This window comes from Nicrophorus vespilloides, unplaced genomic scaffold (assembly GCF_001412225.1).
Source record: "Nicrophorus vespilloides isolate i.1.1-1 unplaced genomic scaffold, Nicve_v1.0, whole genome shotgun sequence".
Lineage (NCBI taxonomy): Eukaryota > Metazoa > Arthropoda > Insecta > Coleoptera > Silphidae > Nicrophorus > Nicrophorus vespilloides.
The window spans coordinates 75,679-95,428 of record NW_017099952.1 but is presented as its reverse complement, the minus strand read 5'-3'; the positions used below and the strand labels follow the sequence as shown (position 1 = coordinate 95,428).

At 33.4% G+C, this 19,750-nt stretch overlaps 1 protein-coding gene across 1 annotated transcript; it reads left to right on the top strand.

The window, feature by feature from the left end:
- Positions 1-5,370: 5,370 nt before the first annotated feature.
- LOC108566296 (cadherin-89D) lies at positions 5,371-16,907 on the top strand (the record flags this gene model as incomplete). The annotated part of the gene is made up of 17 exons (XM_017926108.1): positions 5,371-5,501; positions 5,697-5,852; positions 8,527-8,635; positions 8,955-9,157; positions 9,511-9,639; positions 10,287-10,760; positions 10,814-11,435; positions 11,489-11,663; positions 11,719-13,877; positions 13,944-14,080; positions 14,478-14,696; positions 15,436-15,524; positions 15,658-15,741; positions 15,807-15,875; positions 15,936-16,151; positions 16,208-16,540; positions 16,600-16,907. Coding segments are annotated over 17 exons (5,558 nt in total), but the record flags the coding sequence as incomplete, so codon positions are not given.
- Between the last annotated feature and the right edge of the window lie 2,843 nt (positions 16,908-19,750).

The window sequence follows — 19,750 nt, the reverse complement described above, 5'->3', positions numbered from 1 at the left end:
ATGTACACTATGTACACTATGTACACATAGGAATAAAACGCGGACTGGTCGAAGCCCCACTATGCAAGGTTTTGTTATATTCAATGATTCAAACTCAAATTTCTTAAGGAATCAAATGCGGACTGATCGAAACCGCACTATGTGTAGTATTGCTGTACACAAGAATTACAAATTCAAATTTCTTAAGGTATCAAATGCGAACTGATCAAATCCGCACTATGCGAGGTATTTCTCTATACAAGAATTACAAATTCAAATACAAATTTCTTAAGGTATTAACTACTTTCCTTTTATATAAAGATTAAAATAAATATAGAAAAATAAAATAACCATCTGTTTTAAGACAATTCCATATTTCACGTCTTTTCATCAAAGACTATAATAGCATTACATATTTTTTTTCAATGTGCAACTTTCTACGATTATTAATCTTGGTATTATAAGAGCCTACATCTTTTGTTGGTGTCTTCTCTTTGTCCGTAATTGTTTGTCGATTAATATCCATTCGAAACATTTTAATATCGGATTTCCTTCTTTTAATCGTCAACAGCTTTCATCAAAAAGTAAAAGTAAAGAGCAGGAACTCTCTGCATTCATCAAACAACAACAACAACATAAAAGTATGCATAATAATTTCCTTACAAGCAATTGAAATATAATTTATTGATAATTATTATAATATTATGTAATTTTTAACTGTAGAAAAAAATATAGTTTTTACAATTGAAATATAATTTTTATTTCTTTTTGTTCAAAAAGAAACTTAAAGTTGATAATATACATAGTATACTAAATATATGTAGACAGGATGTTCAAAATTGAAATATTAACCTATAACAAATGTGTATACAATTCAAAGAATTTCTCTAAATTTACAACAAGACGACAAACTGCGTATGTAATGTTAAAAGTTAATAAAAAAAATAACTGTTACAATTAGAACCAAAAGATCCTATATATTCATGTTATCTTATATAAAATCCAGTTCATCTAGAAACATAAATAACTGGTCAAGTTTTTTTTTATTATTATTATTTGCCCGAAGAAAAGTGTGCCTCGATAATAGCGTTGCTTTTTGTAGTGCAAAATAGTTGTTTTAACAAAATGAAATAAAACCATACTTCCTTAATTGCTTTTATCCCATTTCTAAACCCATTATTTTCTATTTTTTAGTCAGCTAATTCAATTAATAAGTTATTTGGGTTAATCCGAACTAAAGAGAGTTTAATAATTCGATGATTATTAAACTTTTTTGTCTATATATAGCAATACTTCGCATAGTGCGGTTTCCAAATTCAGCATAGTCCGGTTTGAAACTTTCAAAATAAACCAATATTTTAATTCAGAAACATATTTATTTACCAATATTTATTTTTTACTTTCGTATCTATTAAGTTTCTCGATTAGTCCGGTTTCAAACAAAGGCGGAACCGATTACCCGTATTATGCGAAGTATTTAATAATAGTTTGAAAGTTAAAAGTAATAATTTTAGAATTGTCGGAAGAATATGATAAATGTTATTCTAACTGTTTTCTGATTACTATATTTAAATGAGATAAAGCAGATGAAATAATACAAATTACAGGAAAAGAATGGACTTTCGCCCTGACGTAACAGCCAATATAACAACGCAAATACTAAACCTGTAATCGCAGATAATAGACAATTAAGATTATCGCTATACTTCTTTCTTTCCAATTACTATCAAGTAATTACAGTCAAGTTACTTTCCTTTGGGCGTTTTCTTCCATTTAATAAAAAGGTATAAAGTAGCAAACAGTGTTATTACTCGCTAAAATGTAATTAATTCTTAATTACGCAACGATTGGCGAATTGGAAATTTCTCGAGTAAAAAAACGCTTTACAATTAGAATAGAACAAGTAAAAGTGCGATGGTTTAACGCAATAATGAGCCGAAGAATAGAAAGAAGAAAATAAGGCTATGAAAAAAGAAGAGGTAATTTCCTCCGCTGAAGGAATTCATCGATATTCGGAATGGTCTATTAAATACGTATTTGCATTTCGATTTCGAAGTTATGCAAAGTTCGCTTATTAATTTATTTCCTTGTGGTGATTCGAAAATGCGCCGTATTCATCGATGTCTTCGTTTCTTTCTTCCCATTTTTTTTTCGTAGTTAAACGTGATTTTATATTGGAATTTCATGGGAACATAAATTCATTATTTATGGCGTTTCATAATGTAATATGTTAATATTGTAAGCTCATAACGCGGAAACTCTTTAATTTTCCATTACCTAATGCCTGAGATACGTATTAATATTATTCCCTGAACGCAATTTCCCTTTTATTTTAAACATCGGCAGACGCAGATTCCAATTAAAGTTTTGGTTTTTGATTATTAATCCAATTCCAACTGCAAATTGTAATAATCATAACGCAACTTCTTTCTTTTAATACAAATTTGTTTATTTATCAGTTATCTTTAACAGGAAATTATGTAAAGTTTTTGGTTTTGTTGATGCAACACAGTTTCTTATTATGGAAATTAATATGCAAGAATTAAGTTTATGCATACAAAATATTTCAATTTTTAATTATAATTTCTTTTTAATAGTTTTACTTGTGAAAATCGTTATATTCTATAGAAAAGTAGGTGAGATTGAAGATGTAGAAAACAAATTTTTGGAAAAAAAATATAAGTTTGTTTCTTAGTGTAAAATATTAGCTAAATTTGTTTCAGAGCTACAAAAAATTTCACTTTTTAAATGCAAAAAAAATGTTTCTACTAATTTTCATGTATTTTTGTCAATGCATTATTTTCTACTAATTTTCTTAATTAATTTGAAAATCTTTATATTTGTTAGTTGTAAATAGTTATAACATTCTATACAAAAAATAAAACAATTAGATTCATAGTAAATTTCATAGTTTAGCTAAAATTGTCATAATTATAATTTGCATTTATCCAGTAATTAAGTAGAACATGGAGACAAGGAAAATCTCGGTCATTAATTAACGTTACGTAACAGTAATTATACCAGAGATGTGCAATAGAAAACTCGTTTTGATGTGTTCATAATCAAATGTATATATAAAAGTTTTCGCAATATTCTGAAAAAATAGAAAATAGAGTTATTTTCGAATTTTTTTTATCAAATATTGTATGATTTCATATTAGTAATATATCTTACATATTAAAAAGAAAATAGAAAGGATAATTTATAACTACACTTATTCAGGGTTCACCAGACACGAAGTAAACTTTAATCCTAAATGTGTTCCTTAAAGCATCCTTAATTACGTAGACGAAAAAGCAAATCGTTCGTTAAGTGTGATGAAATTGTCTTCACTCCTTGTAGTTATAAATTTTCGTCCACTCACCGAGATTAGATCAATAATCGCAGAAGAGACTATAGCACTAAATGAGAATAAGAAATAAATAATTGTCTTTGTTTCAGATTAAGTCCGGTCTAAGGGAATAATCTTGAGTCCGGTGGCCTATATTTAGCGCTCGTTAATTCGAATAACCCACATTTAAATTAAGTCCAAACAGCTCGAAAAGTCTCCCTCTCTTTCTTTCTCCCGTCTTTTAATTAATTAAAATCTCGAAGAAATAAAAATTGGCCGTCGGCTTACCAACTTTCATTATCTTTCCGCCGTTGGAGATTTCGTGTAGTGAACTTGCCAGATGCGCTGTTAAGATTACAGAATCCTTATAGAATTGCTCTGCCAACTTCTTTCCTAACTGCTATATTCATTTATACTGGATAATCTTAACCATTTGCTTTTATTTTGCATTCATTGCTTCATCCTGTTGCAATGCAAGCATCAACAATTCTATTTACTATTTTGCGTTTAAAATCTATGAAATTATAATTTGAACAAAAAAACACACATACATTTTATTTGCATTTAGTACTTTTCTTTTAAAAAACATCTATCAATAAATTCTAAATTCTATACTTATATTTCTTAAATCATATAAGCTTTCAAATGTCAAAATTGTCACTTTTGACGTATTTAAATATGTCAAACATCTGTCAAGTATAAGAGCAATCAAAATATTTACCTTGCTTAACTTATATAAACTTCCAAAAATAAATTAAATGTCAAAGCTATCATCTGTCAAATATGTCATTAATCCAAATATTAACGTTGCTTAATTTATATAAACTTTCAAAAAATATTAACGTTGCTTAACTTATAAAGGATATCCCAAAATTAACGCAAGATTTGAATTAAAAATAAATAGAAAACACAGTTTTTAGTCAAATTGTTTTTTTTTTGTTGCCAACACTTTGCACAAATGGCGGCAAATTCAAATCAATTACCCTTTACAATATTTATATTTTAGTTTCATATCTATATTGACATATTTACGAAAATTAAATTAAATGTCATAGATCTGTCAAATATGTCACCTATTCAATTTTCAATATATTGACGTAATTGAAGAAAATTAAACTAAATGTCAAACATATGTGAAATATGTCATTAATCCAAATATTAACGTTGCTTAATTTATATAAACTTTAAAAAAATAAATTAAATCTCAAAAGCATTGCCCATTAAAATATTTACATTTTAATTTTATATCTATATTGACATATTTATGAAAATTAAATTAAATGTCATAAATCTGTCAAATATGTTACCTATTCAATTTTCAATATATTGACGTAATTGAAAAAAATTAAACTAAATGTCAAACATATGTCAAATATGTGATTAATCAAAATATTCACGTTGCTTAACTTATATAAGCTTTCAATATATAAATTAAATGTCAAAAATATTACCTATTCAAACATTTGTAAATTTACTTTTTTCCTATATATTGACATATTTACGAAACTTCAATGAAATGTCATGTATCTGTCAAATGTGTCACCTATCAAAATATTTTTAAGTATTAAATTTCCTATATATTGACGTAAGTGACATCTGTCAAATATGTTAACAATAAATATATTTACGTTGCTTAACTATAAAAGCTTAAAAAAAATAAATTAAATGTCAAAACTATTACGTATTCAAACATTTGTCAATTTAATTTTTTCCCTATATTGACATATTTACGAAACTTAAATGAAATGTCATGAATCTGTCAAATATGTCACCTATCAAAATATCTTTAATTATTTAATTTCTTATATATTGACATAATTGAAAAAAATTAAACTAAATGTCAAACATCTGTCAAATATGTTAACAATCAATATATTTACGTTGTCTAATAAGCTTTCAGAAAAATAAATAAATAAGTCATGTATCAAAATGTTCTTAAATGATATGAAAATGTACAATTATTACTATTTACTGTTTAAATTATGCAAAATATTTATTTGAAAAACAAAATCTACTCTTTAAATTTATTTGTATTCAGTACTTAAATATTCTTGTTGCAGGTTGTCAATTTTATCCGCCCGGTGAATATTTACGATTCGTGCGAGTCCCAGAGAATTTGAAAGTCGGCGAAGAAGTGCTTAGAGTAGACGTGCATCCCAGGAGGAATCTCAGCTTAAGACCAATCGACAAAGTAAGTTCAATCGTGAAACTGAAGACATTTCGAATATCAACTAATTACAAGAGAAATTAATTGCAATTAACTTCATAAAAGGTCATAACAACACTTTCAAGATCAACTTTCTTTCGATCAATGCGTCTAAAGATAGTAGTCATTTATACTTATTATGTTGTTCATGTAAATTATATGAAAATACTGTTATTCCAGAGCGACGATGTGCATTATTTCACGTACAAGGATCTCAATCGCACAACCGTTTCTTTGCTTTTGGCACGGCCCCTCGAGGATCTCGTCGACACGGACAACCCGCAAAATGTTCTCAAGTTTCGCTTGATGTGCGATTACGACGATGACGAAGACGTGGTGAGTAAACACCTCTCAACTATTTTCCAAAAAAAAAGACAAAAACAACGTTAAAGCCGACTACGTGTCGTTTATAATGCAGCAAGGACCTTTTCGCCTTGATCCGCGGGATTAAAACGCTGCAAGGACCTTTTCACTCAATCCCTTTAAAAACTTTTTGGATTACTAGGACAAAACTCGATTAGAAATTAATACATATTTATTAATCCGAAAAGATACGAAAACTGTATTTAATTGCAAGACACGTTTGTTCGACGAAGCGTGAAGTGATTTGCGGTGATAAATCAAATCTCTAGATGGTGGCAAAACATTCATCTTCGGTTTTGGATAAATTTATTTCACTGGGAAATAATGAACACAGAATAATCATCTTTACGATTAATAAATTTCAAGAGAAATTTGTTTTTGCTTTTTTTATATGTGCGCGTGTACGTTTTTCGAATTATATTGTTGAATTAATTGAAATTTTTCTCACGATTGCTTTTCGTGTCTCCACTTTCGATTTGATCCAAAACAAAAGAACAAAAAGTGAAAACGAAATGCTAATCGTAGGTGTATTCTACAAAGTACTTCATTCACATGCAATAAACCTGTTCTAAATGAGAGAAATGTTTGTTATTAATTATAACTAATCAAGAGAAAACATGCGATTGTCATTTTTTTAATAATAATTTATATTTTAAATTGTTTTAAAGTAACTAATCAGAAACTTTCCTCAAGATTGACAAATGTCAAACAACTGTCAAATTATAAACTATAAACATAGTTTTAATTACAATATGTCAAACATCTGTCAAATATGTCAACAAACAAAATATTTAAGGTGATTCATTTTTATAAAATTAATAATAATTCATATTTTAAATTGTTTTAAAGTAACCAATCATAAACTTTCCGCAAGATTGACAAAAAATGACAAATGTCAAACAACTGTCAAATTATCAACTATAAACATAGTTTTAATTACAATATGTCAAACATCTGCCAAATATGTCATCAAACAAAATATTTGCGGTGATTCATTTCTATAAAATTAATAATAATTCATATTTTAAATTGTTTTAAAGTAACCAATCAGAAACTTACCTCAAGATTGATATAAATGACAAATGTCAAATTATCCACTATAAACATAGTTTTAATTACAATATGTCAAACAACTGTCAAATATGTAACCAATTGAATGCTTTTAGAAAGAAATTAAATGTCAAAATGATTACCAATAAAAATATTTCTAATTATATACTTTTATTGACGTCTTTAAGAGAATTAAATTAAATGTCAAACATCTGTCACATCTGTCAACAATAAAAATATTTCCGTTGCTTAACTTACATAAGCTTTCACGCATTGAATAATTAAACAAATTTTATTTAAATTTGTCTTCTCTCGCTAGAAACGCATTCACTTTCGGTTTTGGATCTTTAAATTCCAAAAATAATATTTACATGCATAAACAAATTCTTTTGATGCGAGTTTAATGTCCGCATTTTGCATCTGAATAAGATTTCTCTTGATTTAACGTTATTTTCATTCGTATTATAGAGAAATAAATGTGAGTGTGTAGAAAGGAAGTGATTAATAGAATGTACGTTTCGCTGATAACAATCGTTTTGTATTTAAATGTAAGAGCAATTAAAAAACACTAGTAAAGTGTGTTTTGTTTGAGAGAAGAATGGAGAGAGAAATATTATGGTAAGCATAAAAACCCATTTTCCACAAAGAACACTTAATATTCAAGGAAAAATTCGCAACGATGATGAAAAGCGATTCGCGCAGTTGCGAAATCGGTTTCCTGGACTCATCTTGATCTTGCATCTTACTCAATTTTGTTACTAACTTTACTTTGTTTCATACTATAATTATTTACAATTAATATAATAATAATAATATTAGTCATAATTATATTATTACATGTAGATTCGGTAGATGCAAATTTCTTTGATGTTTCCACAAAATATTGTATTTTATTATATAATCAAATATTTATTACAAACCAATTGATTAAAATTAACTGAAAAGTATATAAATTACATTTTGACCTTAGGAATTGTTAGCGGTTGTAAAGATTTATTGTAATTGTAATATGGAAATTCTGCTTATGGGAGTAATTGAAGTTATGTGTGAAAATGCATGTAATTGCATGGGAATGCTTCTCCAAGTCATTGCCATCAAATTCAACGAAGTAATACGCAGGATTTTATTATAAATCCGCAGTTATAATATACAATTGGAAGCGTAATGTTATCGAGAAAATTAGTTCTTAGTTCTTGTACAAATACAAAAGCAATGAGAGAGGAAAACATGCGCAACGAAACGTGTAAATGAGCCAAGATAATTGACCGAAATATGTTAACGCTCTTAAACAAATTGCTACAAAATTCAGGTTAATTTAAGCTGTTTTGCTAATTAGAGAATATTATTTCTTGAACTACTTTTTCAGTGCAAAATAAAATATGAAATTTTTTGTTTGTTTAATGTTTGTTTTATTAATACTTATGACAGGTGTACCAACTTATTTATTGATTGATTATAATAAAAATACACTATGTTATAGTGACATTGAAGCAAAAATGTCAATAACCGTCATTTTTACTGTTATCATGAAGTATTTTCTGAGTAGTTTAAAAACGTTGTTTTTTACATAATTTTATTGTTGTTATGTGTTTTTAAGATTTCTTCATCGTTGTCCGTGACTGTTTATGTGGAAGACATCAACGACCATTCTCCGGTATTCCAGGAGGCGCCGTACCACGTTACCGTTGAGGAAGTAACACCTGTCGGTACGTTAATTAGTTGAATAATTGTGGAATTAGCAAGGAAAAAGGAGAACTTCCTAGCAGGCAAATCAATCTCGATGCGCTTTGGTGGTTTCTATGTAGATTAAGTGAACTTAACACCGCAATCCTTTCAAACTCGATCCAGCATATCAGGTGCAGATGAAGAGCAACATCATTATATAATCATAAGAATATCAATGAAGATCCGGCAATAAATTCTAAAATGCTTGTGCATGCCGTAATTCTTCTCGCTCGATTGGATCCGTTGGAAGCTGAACGTTTCTGATCTGGATACAGAAATAAATCTGTTTTCTCCTTCTAGGTCTGACAATATTCCGGGGAATTAAAGCCGGTGACCGGGACAAGCCGAATACTCCGAATTCTGATGTACAGTACGCCATCACCGCAGGCAATGAAAGAGGAAAGTTCGCCCTGGATAGCAGCCATCAAGCTTATTTAGTACTAAAAAAGGCTTTGGATTACGACAGCGGCGACCGGGAATTCCTGCTCACTGTTACGGCCTCCGTAAGTGTAGTAAAATTAAACCCAATAATTCCAATCGTAAAACGAGCGGATTATAAGAATTCAACTAACTTTCATCCAGGCCTCCTCATCATCCATCTCAAACGTTGATGATTTGTTGCTATTGCTGTTGTTGTTGTTGTATTTTGCCGCGTTTTAGAAAGCGTAATTAAAAGCCATTATAACTAGGTGTCTAATAAATGATACAGGAAGTCGTCGGAGCAAGGCGAAATAAAGAAGTCATAATAATGATAATGGTGGGAAGAAATGAGTTTCGAGCGACGAGTGAGAGTTTTTTTTTTTCGCGATGTTTGCAAATATTATAATGGGATGAAAGTAATCTGGATCTTTTCCAGGATCGCGGGCTTCCTCCGCGCAGCACCAATGCAACCGTGAAGATTTCCATCGTGGACAATGATGATCTTCCGCCGAAGTTCACCAAAGGCGTCTACAGAACGAAACTCACAGAAAACTATCCAATCACGGTGAGTCTTCCAAACACAACTTTTATAATTTTCTTAATTAGGAATTGTCTTAAAAGGAGCGATAGTAAATTTGTAAATACAGGAAACCGTATGTGTTAAATGGTTTTATAATTAGCTGAATTTGAAATAGTGGGGAAAATGAAGTCAAATTATTAAAACCTCAGACTAAATCATATTTTGGCGTAAATCCAAATTGTTCAAACAAAGTTTTAATCAAATCGTTTTTGCTTGAGTCATAATATACAAAATTGATTTTTATCGTTAAATCGAACTGCTCTCACTTTAATTGTAACGTATTTCTTAAGAATACATATTTTAATTAGATTATTATCAATTTTGTAAGAGTTTAGTTGGGACGATTTTATGTGCTAAATACGAAAGGTTAACTTATAAAGTGCAAGAAACTAATATAGTTACACAACCGCACTGTGAGTAATGTCGCAAAGCTAATGGCGCGCGTAATTAACGAACAGAAAATAAGCAGAAAACAGAGTCTGCTTCTAACGGATGTAACCGTTCGCAATTATTGAAATATGTATGCGAATGCATACGGTATACCACACGGGAAGTTCCCAGGGAAATGGACGGACCGAGCGAAATGCACATTCACTAATTCCATTACATCCAATCTATCGATCTGTTCGCAGGGTGCGAAGTTACGTAAGCTGTTGCGCTTCGAGCCGTCGATCTTCGCCTACGACCAGGATCTGGCCATCGACAGTCGCATTAGGTATGACATAATAGCTGGGAACGAGAGGAGGCTCTTCTATTTGGATCATTACAATGGATCGCTGTTCCTTGAAAAAGAAATAGACTTGGAGTCGGAGAAGTCTCTTCCAGGAAACACCTTCGTCTTGCAGATACAAGCTTCTCAGGTGGATAATCCGCTGAAGACCGGTGTTGCAAGAGTCGAAGTAGAGATCATCGATTTGAACGATAATTTACCAGAGTTCGAAGTGGATATTTACAATATAAGTATAGTAGAGAATCTACCGAATGGGTTTAGTGTCTTGCAAATCATCGCAACGGATCAGGATCAAGGAGATAATGGGGAATTCAGTTTTCAATTGGAAGATAAAAGCAGAGCTTTCAGCCTGGATAGCAAATCAGGATGGTTGATGGTAAGTAAACATATTTTTAGGATAAATAATTTGCTAAATTCATTCAAATTTAGGTGCGTGATCAAACTATTTTGGACCGTGAAAAACGCGCCACCATTTCCATGCGGGTCTACGCCAAAGAGAAGACTGCTAGCGTAGTTAGAGATAAACGATTATCGTTTGTTAATATTGAAGTTACTTTACTGGACGCCAATGATAACAACCCAACTTTTCTACCCAACAACGTGTACGATTTTGTGATCAGTACCGATGCTAAAATTGGTGATACAGTTGGAAAGATCCACGCTATAGACCCGGATTTAGGTAACAATGGTGTCGTCAACTACAACATTCAAAGATCTACGAACACTTCATACTACTTCAAAATCGATAATAAAACTGGATTGATAACGATCACTCATGCAATAACCGAGGGCAAACATCTCTTGTTCATAGAAGCTTCGGATCAACCTTTGAACCCAAGCGAGAGAAGAGCTTCTTTGGCTGTTGTTACCATCGACGTGATCAATCACAGGTCTAGAGAGAGTATCAAGCCAAGCTTCATTGGGGCTCCTTACGAATTTTGGGTTGGAGAGAACGTTGATATTGGTACAAGCGTTGGGCAAATACGCGTCACAAATATTGATCAAAGAAATCCGATAATGTACGATCTTCTACATAGTTACCACGAAGGAGGTTTGTTATTAAAACCTTAAATTTAACAAAAATTAAATCTTTAATTATTCTAGTACCTTTTGCTGTTGAAGAGAGAACTGGTACCATAACTGTTGTTGATGGTATACCCAAATACGAACGTGTGATTTACGACTTTGAAGCTGTAATTTCTAATGACAAAACGCTGTCATTGGTAACAAATGTTACCATACACATAGTTGATCCTAAAGATAAAAATATCTTTATAAAGTAAGTTTAATCCATAATTAAATTTCGGTTTTATTGATTATTTTTGTTGATGCAGAGGAAGCAATAATTTTCCAATGGAGTTTCACGTGAAAGAAAACAAAGCCAATCATTTTATCGGAAGACTTATGCCAAATAGTACGGCGAAAGCGGTTAAATTCTTTATAGCCAATCAAAGAGATGTAACTGATCATATAACCATTGCTTCAAACGGATCACTTTACACTGTACAACCTTTGGATCGCGAATTACGCGACGTCTACAGATTAACGATTATAGCCGAGTACGGTCGAGGAATCATCTCTGGTACTGGAATTTATCAAGTCATAATTTACGTTGATGATGAGAACGATAACGCTCCGAGCTTCGATAGATCCACCTACGAGGGTAAGATCAAAGAAAACTCTGCTTCAGGAACCGAAGTTGACTTGGAGCAGTTGATCCACGTGAAAGACGCGGATATTGGTTCAAACGGACAGTTCACTTTATCGCTACAAGGTACAGGAAATGAAAGGTTCAGATTGGATCGTTTCACAGGAAAGATATTATTCAGCGGTCCTTACTCTCTTTTGGATCGCGAAGACAAATCCGTGTATAACTTAAAAATAGTTGCTAAGGACAAGGGAGGATTAACTAACGATTCCAAACTGACCATTTATATTGAAGATGAAAACGATAATAGTCCGATCTTTACTCAATTGATTGTGATCCCCGATTTGGGTGTACTTGTCCAAGAATTTGATGAGGCAGGAAATAAGGTGGCCCTTTTCCAGGAAGGCAACAACACTTATATTTTAACCCAATCGTATATAAAAACTAGAGGTAAAAATAGAAGCAAAGTGTCTCCGCTTATAATAATCCCGGAAGATATACCACTAGGAAGTGTTATAATGAAATTGATTGCGACGGATAAAGATTTCGGAGATAATGCGGTGATTAAGTACGAGATGATTTCGGAAACTTTAATTCCGCACGAGAAATCCACTGATCCCTTCCATATCACGCATTATTTTAATGTTAATCCTGTGAACGGTGATGTTGTCATCGCCAGGACTTTACCTCCTGAATCCGAGTTCAGATTGAATTTAACTGCTACGGATTCTGGTGGTTTAAAGGATACTATTAAGGTGAAGATCTTCGTTAAGGATGTTAACAATCATCCTCCGGTGTTCAAGAAATCATGGTACACTTTCGATGCTAAAGAGTCTGTTTACTCTAGAGATGTGTTAGGGAAGATTGAAGCTACGGATGCGGATTTCGGACAAAATGCAAATCTTTCGTATAAGATTAAGACTTTGGATGGTGTTAACATTCCGTTTAAGATATCAGATTTTAGCGGTGTTTTGAGTATCGATGGTGAATTGGATAGAGAAATGAGGGATAAGTATTCGTTTGTGGTTGTTGCTAGAGATAATCCAAAGATTGGGAAGAGCTTTGCTTCGGCTGTTAACGTTGATATTAATGTTGTTGATATTAATGATAATTCACCGACGTTTTATGGTCACGATGATTTGGTTTCTACTTCTAAATTGGAGACGAAATATTCTAATCATCAAATGATTACGTTACCGAAGATTCCTGTGTATTACGCCACTGTTTCTGAGAATAGTCCGATTGGTACTCCTGTTACTAAAGTGTATGCTAATGATTCTGATTTCACCGGGAACGGGAATGGGCTTATTCTGTTTGATATTCCCTACAAAAAGAATGGTGAGAATTGCTTCGCCATTGACTCAAAGGAGGGTGTTATTACGACAATTGCTAAATTGGATTACGAGAAGCAAAAGGTGCATAACGTGACTATTGTTGCTTCTGATTTGGGGTCGCCTAGTTTAACTTCTTCGGCTATTCTTGTTGTGAATGTGATTGATGTCGCTGAAGATTTGAAGAGCATAGAGCATCCGGTGTTCTCGCATAGATATTACGAGGTGGAGGTCGAGGAGAACGTACCGGTGCCTCTGAAGATCTTAACTTTGAATGTGACTGAGCCGTATCGCTCTCACAAATTGAGGTACAGTATAGTCGCCGAAAAGACGAGTCCTCTGAGGAGGATGTTCAAGATTGACCCAAGGAACGGGACTCTGTACATTACGGATAGTCCTGATCGTGAGGAGGGCGCTTACTATGAATTAAAGATAAGATTAGATCAATATAAAGTTGGCAGGGATATGACGGTTATGGTTTATCCGGTTACGAACGAGCGGCTCGGCGATTTGGGTGAGTTCACTTCATCGGATCTTCTTTTATACTATCTCGGGTGATAATTTCCTCTTTACAATTCAGGACTGAACGAAGTCAAGGTTATAGTGAGGATTACGGACACCAACGACAACGTACCGAAATTTACAATCAACGGAAGGCCTATCGTCGCCGCCATCCCGACGACGGCGAATTTCGGTTTCCACATCGTAAGACTGCAGGTATATTAAATTGAAACCTATTTATCTTTCCACGCTCAATAAATCCATCCGACCCAGACGTCCCCTCCTCAATGTCAACGCCCTCTAAATATCACCGCTGTAAAGTGTTTACACACAGCTTGCGAGAACGGGCTTGAAGGAAATAAAGAAGAAAAAATAGGAAAGAGACAGAGATCCTGAGGCGACAACAAATAATATGAAAAAAAGTGGATTCCCTTTTAAGAGGGACGATTCTCAATAGCTGCTTGAAATGCGTCGGTTGTGGGGGCGGATGCGGATGGAGAGAAAAAAAATTGGGATAAATGGGCTTTGGGATTTTAAAGACCGTCTGTGCGTGCCTCTTTATTATCTTAATGCCTATTCACAATTTTATATAATCTTTTTCTGTTGTTTTCAGGCGACAGATCCGGATTTGGGTTTGAATGGTGAGGTTCGTTACCAAATATTGGGAAGAGCTGACGAAGAGACCAGAAGGTTTGCCATCGATCCAATTAGTGGTCAAGTGAGGGCCGTTTCGAGCTTCGCGCGAGATGCCGGTAAAGTTTACGGATTCGACGTGAAGGCCACGGACAGGAGAGGAGCCGATGATGGCAAATCCTCCATTGCCAATGTTTTTGTAAGTAGCAACTCTGCGTATTTATTTGCAAGTGTATGGTAAATACGAGCATAAAGTTTCTGAACAGTCCGAGTTTATAGTTCGCGTTGTAAACAACCACCCCCCTTTTTTTGCGAAGTCATTAAAGATTCCGCCACTCCGTTTTATTTACATTTCCCAATTATCGATTCCAAACTTTATGCACGTTTCTTATCGATTCCGAATCGCTTCCTATTATAAAGTGAATTGGGAAACTACAGTACATTTACTTTGTAACTTTACACACACAAAACATAACCTATTTAGATTTTGAATAATAAGATCATAAAGGTATTATCACCAGGTTTCAAGGTCATATTAATTATTTTTCATATATTAAAACTACTGGTATTATTACTATTGATTTTACAAGTTTTCATTGGTATATTTCGGCTATCGACCATTATTTTCAATAGTATCTATATTACTTAGTAATTAACTAAACTACGTTTTTAATTTTATCGTCGAACTATTAAACTAACAAAACGATTTCATCAGTTATAAAGATAAGTGTTTAGTATGAATTGTTATGCAATGGATTTTATCATTGTTTTGCGCTGTCCCATAGATACCGTCGAGTCGGTCATAAACGTATTTTAAATTCGCAAACTCGCGCGTTTTTCTCTTCGTTATTTCACCGCCCTTATCTTCCGCCGTCCGAATTTACGATTATTTTATTCCTGCACCAAAATAAATGAGCGCAAAACTGTTCCTCCACCAGGTATACGTTCTGGACGAGGAGAAGCAACTGGTGATGGTGATGGGATCCCGACCCACCGACGTGGAAAGGAATATGGAAAATATCACGCAGTAAGTTGATCTAGCCACTATAAACGTTCCATCCCTCAAATCCTCTCTCTCACACACTCTCTCCCAATATCCCTTTTCGTTCCGGGATTTTTTTTTTTATATTTATCCTCATCTGCTTTTCGCATCTTTTCAGGGCCCTCTTCAACGCCACCGGCTTCGACGTGCGGATCCGCAAACTGGAGCCGCATTTAGAACGGAATCAAGTCGATTCAACGGCGTAAGTGAAATTTGACTTTGAATCGATTGTGATTCTTCATCTCTGTCTTTTTTTTGTATCCATAGTACGGACATGTTTTTGTATGCAGTCGATCCTAAGCTGAACACTGTCGTCGATATGAACGAGCTGCAAACGTAAAAAAAATACCTTCAATTTACTTTTTTTAATTTGTCTTAATTTGTTACTTATTGTAGGGTTATTCTTCTCAAGCAGAACGAAATTGAGAATCAGCTGAAGGGGCACAAAGTGTTAGCTTTGGCGAGCGGCGCCGTGGAGAGGGTTAGGTTCAGGAGTCAAAGGGTTGTCCTCTCCACGCTTGAGGTTGGAGTGGTCATACTTGGATGCGTCGTTTTCATCGGTGCTTTAGCGACAGCCATTTGCGTCATCTGTATCAGACGAAAGAAAAAAAGGTATAATTACAACTTGAAAAAGTGTTACAAAAATGTGTAATATCTTTGCGTTTCAGGATCCTTCAGAAGAGCTTTTCTCAACCTATAGGATTTCCCATAGCTACTCTAGGAAAACCTGCGCTTTTTCCGAGCAGCTTCGGGGATGCATTGCGGTACGATGACGGGAGCGGAGGTGTGTACCATTCTTCTTTCCGAAGGCATCACGAGTCCAGCTGTCCAAGGTATTCAGGACGCAGGACGTCCCACGGCAAAGAGCGTTCCAGGAGCGTGGGTGCTTTAGAGACTTCAATAGCTTCTTTGCATTCCAGCGGCAAGGATTCCGGGATAGCCGACGGCATCCAATGTCAATGCAGCCATTCCACGACACAATCCTCCGAGGAGGGCAGCAAGTGAGTGCTCGAGATAAAAGAAAAAAACGATAATTGTTCTTCATTGCATCTGTTTGTAGCGGATACGAGGATTCGCTTCAATCGATGTCGCCGCGAAAGCTGCGCGATTCCTTCCGGTACGGATCGTCACGCGAGATCAGGGATTACTACAACCGAAGGAGGTCCTTCTCGGATGATCTAATATTGAATGCTCCGACGAAACCGCGACATCTGTACCCTCACGGCCATATACAGGCGAACCTCGTTGGTCAGGGTTCGGCCCTGAGGAAATCCAGCGAGAGACTCATCATGACCTGTCCATTAAATCCTTAAGGAAGCCACGGCAAAGGAAATCCAACTTCTGGAAGTTACCGATCTGTACATAAACTTAGCGCCTAGACTGATAATCGTAGAGGATTTAGTATTATTACTCGATATCTATAACATGTATATTATTACTTTTAATCCTACTTAAAACTGTATTTATTTTTTAACATGTGCAATATTATCATTATTAAATACATAGCGTTCGACTGGTTAACTTATTCCTTTAAACCATACGTAACATTCATCTAAATAAATCATAACTGCTGAAAATGTTTGTCAAAAAAAAGTATACTTGACAAATTGGCATATTCAATTACTGGGTGTAAGAAATCAAAGTAGACGAATGTTGAAATTAAAGTTGGATGAAAAACTTTCGGTCCTGAAAGTATGGTGAAGTTTCACTAAGTTTACAGCCGCAAGAAAATATAATTGAATTTTTCAGTAAGTGAAAGAAATCGCTTAAATATTACACTTTACGTGAAGATATTCGCATATTTTATAAAAAATCAATAATTTTATTTACAATTTTGTTTTATTACAAATTTTTGCAAAAGTAATTTTTGATTTTAATTAGTAATTAAATATTTTATAATAATTCTCCTTTAGAGTTATAAAATAAACAGAATTTATCATTTTAAGATTATTTAGTCTAATAATTAAAGCGTTACAAGATGATATTGAAATACTTTACGTTATAAAGTAAATAACTTAAAAAAACAACTAAACTTTCCACATCATATTTTCAGCTATATCCTAAGAAAATTAAGTTAAGATGTTGGATTTCATGAAGATGCAAAGTGATTGAAACGAATGGGCGGAGTGAGAAGATGATGAAGAAAAACAAAAAGTAAAAAGCGAAGATGATGGAGAACAGAGAAAAGGTCTTTCCATACATTACAATATGAGTAACGACTTCGCATCATTACCTTTCGATCCGAAAATAAACAAATTTATCACATACATATATGGTTAATGGTCTGCAATTGATATAGACATGTTTGTTAGGAGCATCACGGATTTACATCCGATTGAAACGTATAAGTTTTAGAGAGACTTTTCTGTGTTTGCAACGACTGTTTGAAATTCTAGTTTCATTTAGAATTCAACTAATTCCATTTAAAATTCTTCTAATTCCATTTAGACTTGGCAAAAGGACACGAGTGCACTTACATATTTTATGACGCTTGATGCACTCACATTACTTTCTTTTAAATTTATTTTCCGAACTTACAGACAATTTTCAGCGGTCAGAATATGTTTAAGTTAAAAATAAAATATTAGCTTGTTTTAGAACTTTTTAAGTTAAGATATTTGAACTTTAAACTTTTATCATTTAAAGTGAAAAATAAATTATTGTTGCTTAGTTACACATTGTAGTTAGGCTTAGATTATGGTTTATCTTAAATAGTAACCACAGTTACTATGGTTACTATTTAAGATAAAATTGACATAATTATTATATTGAAGTGTGGCTTTACTTGTCAAAAGTTTACTTTTATATATTTGCTCTTGAATTCAGAAGAAGTGTCAATATTTTTTACTTGTGCGGAAATGAAAAGTGCAGTTGCTCAGAAAGAATCGGGGAAAAAATGGTTGGATTAGATTTTATCCGTATTTATTGGGTATTGTCAACGTCTGCTATGTTGTTTTTGCCGGAGGAAATTTAGAACGTCTGGTCTAATGCAGTTATCAAGTATCACGATTTACCAAAACTTTCTCCATATACATGCCACACGTACACCCACATCGAAAACACACACAAACTGCACTGTTTATCTTTCTTACCAGTGTTTTATTATAATTAGTTGGACGAAGTCAAATGCGTCTATAAAGCATGCGAGATGTGCGAACGCTTTATGAATACGAATGCAAACGTAAGGAGTTCGGTTGAGGAGGAGGAGGAAGGACCATAAATTGGAGCTCTCATCTTCATCCTTCTGCCACTTACACAACCGTTTTATGGGACAACCTTAATAGTTTGAAGAGTCCTCTGTATCAATTCATAACATTATTAAACATTTGGATAGTTTTTACTGAATCTTAACAACAATCTGATTAATACTGTTACGAACAATTTGATGTTGTAACAATTAATTTTTAAGTATGGAAGATTTACTTCTGAAAATGTAATGTTAATATTCGTTTTTTATTGTTGCTACCATTTCTTAAGATGTAAGTTTAATATTCTATAGTGAAACATAATAGAAAATATGATGTTGTAATGATTAGTAAGCTGGATAATGTTATGTATTAGTGTGTAATTGACACTGTTGGTGTTCCTGGTGAAGATTTACGCTTGTATTTTTTTTTGTTATCCGTTTGGGGATGAGTTGGAGTGTGTAACATCCGAGCTACAAGCATTACTCATTGAATAATTCAAATGCAAAAGTGGAACAAGCTTTGCTGCACATCGAAACAGCGCATCAAATTGTACTTAACACTACTTATTCAATTGGAAAATTCCTTTCAATGTTCTATTTCTTAATCAATACCATCAGACTTTTAAAGTACAAAAAAAAAATGTACATCTGAGAGCATTAATTTGAAAGCAATTTGTTTTATGGATTCTGACTCAAAAAAAAAAACCAATCACAGTATTTTCATTTAGTAATTGGTTCAATTCTTTTGAAAAAGAACAAGTCTGCTTGTGGATATACATATTTGGGTTCAATACACTAGTAAACCTGGGTTTTGTGTCTCAATGATTTGGTCTAATTGAATTCGAAATTTGCTCAGGTTTTTTTTTGTTTTTAATTTAAACATTTTGTCGAAGATTAAAGGCTCCGCTTCGCTAATGGTCTTTGAGGGCGTCTGCGCCCCGCCGGAAGTTGCGGGCTCGACCGCGCGGCGCGGCGATGCGTCGCGACGCCGAGCGCCGCGACGTCTGGCACTGCACAACGGACT